The 10,339-nt window shown below is 40.6% G+C and overlaps 1 protein-coding gene across 1 annotated transcript in view; it reads right to left on the reverse strand.

The window, feature by feature from the left end:
* The window catches only part of LOC146676753 (alpha-1,3-mannosyl-glycoprotein 4-beta-N-acetylglucosaminyltransferase B), a 35,160-nt gene that overhangs the window by 5,802 nt on the left and 19,019 nt on the right, over window positions 1-10,339 (reverse strand). The window contains exons 11-12 of the mRNA XM_085414753.1: window positions 6,299-6,492; window positions 2,742-2,820 (exon numbers count right to left, since the gene is read on the reverse strand). Coding sequence (XP_085270879.1) covers window positions 2,742-2,820; window positions 6,299-6,492 — 273 coding nt within the window. The remainder of the gene's footprint in view (window positions 1-2,741; window positions 2,821-6,298; window positions 6,493-10,339) is intronic.

Raw genomic sequence — 10,339 nt, forward strand, 5'->3', positions numbered from 1 at the left:
TTGGGGACCGCTGCTTTAAATTGGTGTCATCCAGCTTCATAGCTCAATACATCTGGGTATGACCCGCAAAAATAAAATGTATACATATGCAATAAAATGTACATGTTTTTTTTCTTTGTGACTGGAACATTTTATTTGTGGTGAAATTCATTATTAGTTCAGATAAAACAGGTAAAAAGGAAGACTTGGCCCTGACTGTCAGCCTGGCAACAGTGCTGAAAGAAGCCTGGGGTTATCTCATTTTACTACATCAGTAGCCAGTAGTAAAATGACCTAGTCTGTGGAAGGGTTTTTGTAGAGCTGCAAACTATCCTTCCGTGCAAAACAAAGTTCTTTTAAATGAGTGCAATGTCATTTCCTCTCCAGTTTTCAAGTTATCTGTCTTACATCAGGGGATCAAACCTCTGATTTCAAGCTTTTTTCAGAGGAGCCACAGTTTTCTGCAACGTATGCAGTGAGGATGTAACACGAGATATTTGACTTCTGAGAATAACATTTACATAGCTGCTCTACATTATTGTGGCATATTCTTCCACTGAAGAAGATAAGAAGGAAGCACCTTTAAAAAAAATTATTACCATGCTTTTTATTGTTTTTTAATGTCTCTGTAAAGAACTTTGAATCACCTTGTTGTTGAATTGTGCTATATAAATAAACTTGCCTTGCCTTACAGCACTTTCCTAAAAAAAAAGAAGAAGAGTGTACTGAAACTGTGCAGTCCATTATTGTAAAATGGACGTTACTGTCCAGACAGATTTGGGTTATTGGTCAGTTTCTATGTCGTGTGTGATCAAAACAGTCAGTCAGTTCATTCATATTTAGCAAAGAGTAACAATGCAGTGTAGGGGTTGTCATTTGGCGCATCCACGTGAATGTTATGAGCAACAATTCAGGTAAAAAGTCTAAGAAATCAGACAGAAACAAAACCAAACTTCTTCATGTGTTAGAGGGTAACAAGGCCAAGAGTGAGGCTTTCAAATGAATCATGAATCTGTCAAATTATTTGGATTTCTTGATAATTCTTTGAGTAAAAATTTGCTGCCACTCGTCCTCAGCCTGTGCTGTGAGGACCCAGATAGCGGTTTAGCAGAACTCTGGGAGGGTTATTCATTTAGACAAATTCATCCAGCTGCAGCCAGGTTTTTGAAGGAAAACAAAATAAATCTGTATTTTGATCAATTATTAAATCATTTATTAACTTAGAAAAGAGTAACATAATACTGGATAGTCCACATTTGATCATTTTACTGTTTGAGTCAAAAGTTCTATTTAGCTGATCTGGGAACAGACACGGACTCTGGGGACTAGTGATGTCATTCTGTTAAAATACATAATGGCAAAAAGAAACTAGCCCTCGCAGTCAATCACGATCACTTATGAGAAGTTTAAAGGCCTCAGCTGCTTATGCTGTGTATCTTAGACAAACTATACAGACTTGGTGTAATTTCCCCGGGTACACTCTGTGCTATGAGGCCTGATCAGACATCCACAATTACCTTGCTTCCACATCTGCAGCGTTATTGTTTGAAATGGCTGTTTTATGGTTGTGATCAGTTGCACAACTGTGGGATTTGTCTGTGCGTGACTGCGACTGAAAAACTTGTTGTGAGTGGTGATAGTTTCCATCTTATCTATTTTAATTCTTTTTATCACATTATCCCTCTGTTCAGCACTTTGGCCGACACTTGATGTCTTTTAAATGTGCTATATAAATAAAGATGACTTGACTTGAGTCACTTGGATGAGATGAAACGTTTCTCCCACTGACACTGCTGTGTGCAGATGAGCAGAATCAACTGTCCTGGCCTTTAAGGAACCACATCTAGCACTGGATATTTCATAATAAAAAATAAAAACAGAAATCTTGTTCCAATCCTTTGTTTGTTTGTTGTTATTGTGAACTGAAAAGCTTGTGGACCTGAAACTAAACGATGAGGTTTCCCTCTTATCTTCCACACAGGGATTCCATGTCTGTCTAACTTTACTCAAAGGCCACCGCTGGCCTGACCACTTTTCCCCTTCAGCGTGACACACACACACACACACACACACACACACGCACACACACACACACACACACACACACACACACACACACACACACACACACACACACACACGGCTAAATAGAGGCATAGAGGCAGCAGGCTGATAGCAGATAGCTTGTTGTGGTAGATGTTTCTTGTTGCCTTGCTACTCTTTTCATCAACACCCGAGATGAAAACCAAGGCCCACTCAACCGCAACATTAGAACTAAAGAATACACGCCCAGAAAATAAGCACACGCACACACAACTAAGGGAACAACTAAGCTGTAGTGCCTCTTCACCTCACTGTACAATACCTTGTGCAATACTTTTTGTAAATAGTCAACAGTGCAATAGACTCAATACTTGAAATGTGCAATTCACTTGTATTTTTATTTTTATTCCTATTTATTCTATTTATCCCCTTCGTATATTTTATTTATATTTGTCTCTGTATTTATATATATGTGTGTGTGTGTGTGTGTGTGTGTGTGTGTGTGTGTGTGTGTGTGTATATATATATATATATATATATATATATATATATATATATATATATATATATATATATATATATATATGTATATATATATAAAATATTCTGTAACTGTAACTTCTGTCGGTGTTGTGCTTTTGGAAACCGAATTTCCCAGAGGAACCCACCCGAGGGATTAATAAAGTTCTATCTTATCTTATCTTACACACGTTACTCACACTGCTAGGCAGTACTTCCACTGTTGTATTGAAGAATTTATCTCCATTGGTCTCGATATTTCCACTGCGAAACAGGTACCTGCATTGTTAAAGAAAAGAGCACAGGTGGAATATAAATACACCAAACTGGTAACATCTACACACAAAGATGCTCCTGGGCTCAAATACTGCACGCAGCATTATTATCACGTCATATCAGTTTCATTTCTAAATTACATTTTCCTTTAAACTGGCGTTCATGTTCATTTGTGCAATGAAAAAAAAAACCCCAACAAACTTCAACCTATCACTTTAAACTTTACTGCTCTAACATACAGAAATGATTCTGAATAATAACTGAAACCTGTGCAAAGATGTTTTAAACTGCTACAGCATCACTTGACAGGAGGAAAATATTTAAAATTGAACAAAGAAACTGTCATTTTTCTAGTTTTCGTCTTGATGCATTTTTGTAGTTGGTTCATATTATGGAGGGAAGTCATTCTTTGGAACCAAGCAAACAGCTGTGTGACTACCAGACAGTCCTGTCAGCACAGGATCACAGTCTGGCACATGTACTGTACAGGAAAAGTCATGAAGCTCATACAGTTAGAATGTTGACTTTCCAGAAAGACGTGCTGCAACCAATCATCGCTTTTTGTTCGACCATAACAGCACAGGTTTCACAAAACGAGTGACATACTGACTCTGATGCTCCAGTTTCTCTTTACTTAGTAGCACAAGGAGATTTAAACATTCTTAGGAAATACATCACACATTAAATAATCAGTTCTTATCAAATTTGGTAGAGAATATGAGTGCTAACGTTTTTTAAAAAGATTCTCAGATTACTATCTGAGTATCTTTTTCCTGTGCAGTATCTTTGATGTACTTAAGACTGCGCTCTTCTGGAGCCACTCGCCCAGTTTGGGCGTCACTGCCCTGAGTACTCCAATTACCACGGGGACTACTAATGCGTTCACCTTCCACATCTTCTCTCGCTCTTCTCTCAATCATTGGGACTTCTTGAGCCACCCATATTCCTTCTTCCTGATATCTGTTAGTTACACATTTTAAATCTCATGTTTTGAAAGCCCGGTTGGTTAGCCATCACCGTTTGTCTGTACATGTTCCACAGAATCTTAGCTCGGTCATTTTCAATCACCCTAGCGGGTGATAGTATACCGATGTTTCGGTATACTATGGCAGCCGCTTGGTTATGGCGTTCCATGTATGCTAGCATCTTGCACCAGCCTGCACCTGGGGTCTTGCCTGGTGTGATAGATCCCAGCCTCTGTGCTGTCAGACACTTCCTCTACCTGGTCCATTATGGTTCTTCTCCTTGCTCCTCTTCTTTCTCTGGTTTCTCACCAAGCACGTGGTTGGTTGTGGCCATCTTCCTGATGTACTCCTGGGTTTCTTGGGGATAAGGGCGGTCCGGCCTTAATTTTGGGTGCATCTCATCCGGTAGCAGCTGGTTCCTTTGTGCTGCTAGACATTCACTGAGTGCAGTTAGCTTCTTTAGCCAGCAGGAGTGAATCATGTCAGGGTGTGCTGCTGTCCAACTCTTTATAGTGGAAACCTTTTCTTGGATTTCTGCCATTGTGATGGTTGGTCCTGTTTAGGGAGGTTGCTGTGGTCTATTCTTAGATCCACTAGTCAATAAGGATTGTTGTTATACGTTGTGTCCTTCTCCTATATGTTCTTCCAGTATTGCTCCGTCTCCAGACTCTATGGGGTTGTTCTCACATTGCTTCCCTACTACTGAGAGTACAGCTTGGATAGTTCAGTGGGGCAGGGCTGGTTTATTCTCCTGGGTCCTATCGGTCTTGTTCAAGCAGTTAGCCAAGGCTTTGAGTCTTTGTTTGACTGTCTCTAAGGCCTCAGGTAGTGGCAGTTTGTTGTACAACAATCTGCCACTACAATCTTCATTAATCCTTTCTGCCATTCTGATAGTTGGCTAACCTCCCTCCATGCAGCCTTGATTTCCAGTTTTCCATGGAGGGTACGGCTCCTTGTAGCCGTTGTTCATCTTATAGTCAAGCATCTGAATGATCACCAGTATTGGGGAGTAATGGAATACATGTACCGCCGTTACGTATTTAAAATACAAACTATGAGTAACTGTATTTCGTTACAGTTACCATTTAAAAAGGTGGTATTCAGAATACAGTTACTTTGCTGAAATAAAGGGATTACACGGCGGTCTTTTCCTGTTTCATATGTTCGGCTATGCCCTCTCTATTTTTGGTTTCCACGCCCCAAACAAAACACGCATTAAGAGGCTCTAATGTCTGTGTCTCAATCTCGCCGCCCATGTCACCACTGCTTGCAGCAGCATAATGACGTGAAGAAATATGTTAAAGAATTATTCACAAAAATGATTTAATATGAAGGCAGAGTGTTACAGGCATCGCCCTAAAGCATGCAGCCTGATGGGCAGTGTAGTCCGTGCTGCAGGGAGAATGGACTGCCATACCCGTTATGTGTCTGTGAGCGAGGAGGGAGAGAAAGGAAAAGTACGAGCTGTCACCGAGCAGAAACGGGAGCTGGAAGCATGTAAATATAATAATAACCACTGCAGCCAAGAAGAGAGCCTGACGAGCCCAGCTGTAAGTAAGCTATTAAGACTCGACTGTACGCTGTGTTCGTGTTTTCCTCTGAAACAATAAGCTCCATTGGAGCAGCCTTTCAACGCCTCTTTCTAAAACTTGACCCAGACAACAAAGTAAAGCTAGTTTTCGGCTACGAGCCCGACGTATTAGCCAGAGGTCCCTTTACTACGGTTTGGAGCCGCGGACCTGTTTTATATACGCGAGGAATAGTTTTCTATACGAGATCGCTGCAAATATATTCAGATTTAAAAATCTAGTTGGTATTGATATGGAGAGTAACCTTCAGTAAAAGTAATAAATCACACAGCAATAGTACATTCATGTAGTTGTAAAAAGCAAGATAATATATTAAGTAATCCAAAGTATTCAGAATACGTTACTGTCACTGAGTAACGTAACGGAATACGTTACAGAATACATTTTGGGGCATGTAATCTGTAATCTGTAGTGGAATACATTTTAAAAGTAACCTTCCCAACACTGATGATCACTGTTGCTGTGGTGTACATCAGTCAGTTTCAGTAATGGTCACAGTAGGGATTGTTTCTAATGCTGCATTCACATCGTCTAGTAGACTTTCAGAGGGTACTTCATGTTTTCCAGCTTAGCCATGACCTTCACTTTCGGGTCAGCTGCTCTCACATTCAACACCTTCGACGCACCAGTTGCTATTAGGGCTTGGTACCCAATCTCTGAGGGTGGTGATAATGACATTTCCCCCTGACCCAACATCCTAGCTCTGCCTTGCCGCAGCATTTGTGCTGTACCTTGTCATCCTCTAGCTGCTGCTTGTTTCATGCGTGTGTATGAATGAAAGCAGTTTGTAAAGCAGTTTAATGTGCAGACTGGGTCACCATCATTTGTGTTTTTGTCCTCTTCTTTTCTTCTTTTTTTTTTTTTTAAATAGAAAACATTCATTTGCAAAATTTACAGAATGTATGGAAAATAACTAAACAAACTAACCCAGAAGTGTAGACTGGCTGGGAGAAGTTGAAGAGGATGTAGTCACCCTGGAGGGGAGTTATTGCCCAGAAGAAATCTCGTCCTTCGTAAGCACTTTTCAAACTGTGCGTCTGGTAGTGTTTCAAAGTGCTGCTCACCTCTGCAGGTGGGTTATTGTGAGCCTTGTACAGCGTCTGCTTCCCAAAGTCTTTGTCCTGAAGTGGATAAGAGAAAGAAGAGAAAAATATCTTTGCACATACCACAGCACATCCACAGGCGAGAACACTTAACAGAAGGCCGCTGAAGGCCCCATCCAAAGTTGTGTTTCTTAATGTTTACAGGCCTCCCAAATACTGCACAGACTTTTTTAATGACCTCAGTGAACTGCTGTCTGTGATCTGTGTTGATTTTGACTGTGTAATTATTGCTGGGGATTTTAACATTCATGTGGACAACCCTCAGGACAAAGGGACTAAAGACCTGAGTAACACTCTGGGCAACTTTGGGCTGACTCAGCATGTAACAGAGGCCACACATAATAGAGGACACACTCTTGACCTACTGATCTCCAAAGGCCTGAGCATTTCAAAGGTTACTGTGTCTGATGTGGGCCTGTCTGATCATTACTGTGTTTTCTTTGAAAGTAAAATCTCAGCCCACACAAATATATCAACAACAGTGATCACAAAACAGTGTATAACTGAACACAATAGTGCAATTTTTAACCAGGTCTTCCCATTAACACCTGACCTGCCCAGAGGGTCAGTCAATGAGCTCGTCAATAGCTTCAATGCTAACATGTTAAATGTAATGGACACTATTGCTCCCATTAAGGTGAAGGTTATCTCTGGAAGGAAAAAGTCTCCATGGAGAAACTCCACACTGGTGAAAAATGAAAAAAGAGAGTGTAGGAAAGCTGAGCGCAGATGGAGAAAAACAAACCTCCAGGTTCATTATGACATTTATAAAGAGAAACTTCACAATTATAATTTACAACTGAGGAATGCAAGGAGGTCCTACTTCTCTGACATCATCACTAAAAACAGCCATAATGCTCGGGTCTTATTTTCTACAGTTGACAGGCTAACAAACCCTCCTGTGTCAGTGGCAGCTGAACTTCATTCGACCATGGCCTGCAATGACTTTGCCAAATTCTTCACTGAAAAAATCCAAAAAATTAGACAAGCAATTGTTACATCAACAGCAGATCCAGGATATGTACTGTGTCCACCAAAAAACTGTTTAAACACCATGAAACAGTTTCAACCTATTAACAGCAAAGACCTGGAGGACATCTTAGGTCAACTGAACTCCTCCTCCTGCTGTTTAGATGTCCTGCCAACAAGTTTTTTCAAAAAGGTCTCAAAGACTTTAGAGTCAGACCTGTTACAGATCGTCAACTTTTCTTTATTATCAGGTGTGTTTCCAGAATCACTAAAAACTGCTGTAATCAAACCTATACTGAAAAAGGACAATCTTGACAAGACACAAATGAACAACTACAGGCCGATCTCAAATCTCCCATTTTTAAGTAAGATCATTGAAAAAGCAGTTTCTCAACAGCTCAGTTACTTCTTAAAACAGAATAATTGCTACGATGCCTTCCAGTCAGGTTTTAGACAGAACCACAGCACTGAAACCGCTCTGACCAAAGTGTTTAATGACACATGTCTGAATACAGACAGTGGAAAAATGTCAGTCCTAGTTTTACTGGATCTCAGTGCAGCATTTGATACAGTTGACCACAACATATTACTCAAACGACTGGAGAACTGGGCAGGTCTTTCAGGAACTGTACTAAACTGGTTCAAAACATACGTAGAAAACAGGAAATACTTTGTATCAATAGGTAACTTCACATCTGAGCAGACAAGTATCACATGTGGAGTTCCCCAAGGTTCCATCTTGGGACCCCTTCTGTTTAACATCTACATGCTCCCACTGGCACAGATTATAAACAACAACAAAATAAACTATCACAGCTATGCAGATGACACACAAATATATATCACAATGTCACCAGGAGACCGAGGCCCTGTACAGGCTCTTGGTAAATGCATTGAGGAAATCAATGACTGGTTGTGCCACAATTTTCTCCAGCTAAACAAAAACAAAACTGAGGTAATAGTCTTTGGCGCCAAAGAAAAACGATTACAGGTCACCAGAGAACTTCAATCTATACATCTAAAAACCACAAACCAGGCGAGAAATTTGGGTGTAGTGATGGATGCAGACCTAAACTTAGAAAAACACATTAAGACAATAACAAAGTCAGCTTACTATCACCTCAAGAATATTTCAAGGATAAAAGATCTGATGTCTCAACAGGACCTGGAAAAACTAGTCCATGCATTCATCTTTAGTAGGCTTGATTACTGTAACAGCATCTTTACAGGTCTACCTAAAAAATCAGTGAGACAACTACAGCTCATTCAGAACTCTGCTGCTCGAGTCCTCACTAAGACCAAAAAAGTGGACCACATCAGTCCAGCTCTGAGGTCTTTACACTGGCTGCCTGTCCGTCAGAGGATAGACTTTAAAGTTCTGATGCTGGCCTATAAAGCTCTGAATGGTTTAGGACCAAAATACATCAATGACCTCCTGACCCAGTATGAACCTTCCAGATCCCTCAGGTCATCTGGGTCCGGTCTTTTATCAGTTCCCAGAGTCAGAACCAGACACGGAGAAGCTGCATTCAGCTTTTATGCTCCTTATATCTGGAACAAACTCCCAGAAAGCCTCAGATCAGCTGAAACACTCAGTTTATTTAAATCCAGGTTGAAGACTCACCTGTTCTCAGCTGCATTTGAATAAAGCACCAAATCCACACTTTAAGCTTAAATTTCAAAACTTACATTTAACTACTGATTTTATCTACTGTTCTGATTTTATCTGTTTTGATTTTATATACTGTTGTTTGTTTGTTTGTTTGTTTTTTGTTAATTAGTTAGTTAGTTTATTTGCTTGTTTTAATCAATTTTAAATCATGCTTTTTATTTGTTCTTGTTTCTAATGTCTCTGTAAAGCACTTTGAATCACCTTGTTGTTGAATTGTGCTATACAAATAAACTTGCCTTGCCTTGCCTTAACAACATGAATGAATGATTCTGGGTCAATTCAAAACACATACAGTTAAAATGCTAAAGCTGCACATTCACATTATATGCCAGTGTTCATGTTAAATCAGGCTGTGCTGTCATGTAGCTACTCCATGACAAACACCATCATTCTTTCACACTCATCTCAGTCGCTTTCTCTTGTCTTGAACTCTATTGTCAGCTAAGCAAACAGCAGATCAACAACATTTTTTCTGCTCAGGTTAAACTGTACGGCTGATCCTATAGGGCCTTGGAGTTGATGTCACGCCGCAATGCACTGTGGGAGCGCGGCACCATTTCAGCAGGCCACGAATCAAAACAACCACACTGTGTTGGAAGGAAGATCGCTACGAACCACACTTAAAAGCAGCTCAAAATAAAAACGACGGTATAGAGACAGATTGCGTCCGGATGCAAAGACACGGTACTTGCAAAAAATAGCGTGCACTGGAAATGTGGACCCGTATGAAATAACGACAGTGGAGTAGAAACACTAGGCCAACCGCTATTGACTTACGGTGTGTCCACACCGAACAGAGCGTCAGGTTTACATGTAAAGTCAATGGAAAAGTGCGATGACACGCGATTGCGGGTCCCGCGAAAATTCGGAAGCAGATTTGCGTCGCGAAAACACGTGAAACGCGCGTCAGTGTAGCGCGTCTGGCGCGTTTGACTCGCAAACAAACCCAGTTTTTGAGTTTTTGTGTTGCATTTTGTGCATACACGCGTTTCGCGTCTACCGCTCGAGTTGGAAAAATCTGAACTCCAGCGTCAAATCGCGCCGCGACAACCAATCAGGAGCCTGGTGACGTGGCTCTGACCTAGGTCAAAGGGGCAGATCCAGCCAAAGCCCTTCATTCTTCAATGGAGGGATAACCCATAATGTTGTATTTAAGGGGTCTACATTTGTGCCTGAAGTGCATTGCCATGTAAATAATTAGCATTTACTGAATATGTACTTACT

This window comes from Rhamphochromis longiceps, linkage group LG2 (genome assembly GCF_057381845.1).
Source record: "Rhamphochromis longiceps isolate RC_006_pf linkage group LG2, R_longiceps_female_GT1.1, whole genome shotgun sequence".
NCBI lineage: Eukaryota > Metazoa > Chordata > Actinopteri > Cichliformes > Cichlidae > Rhamphochromis > Rhamphochromis longiceps.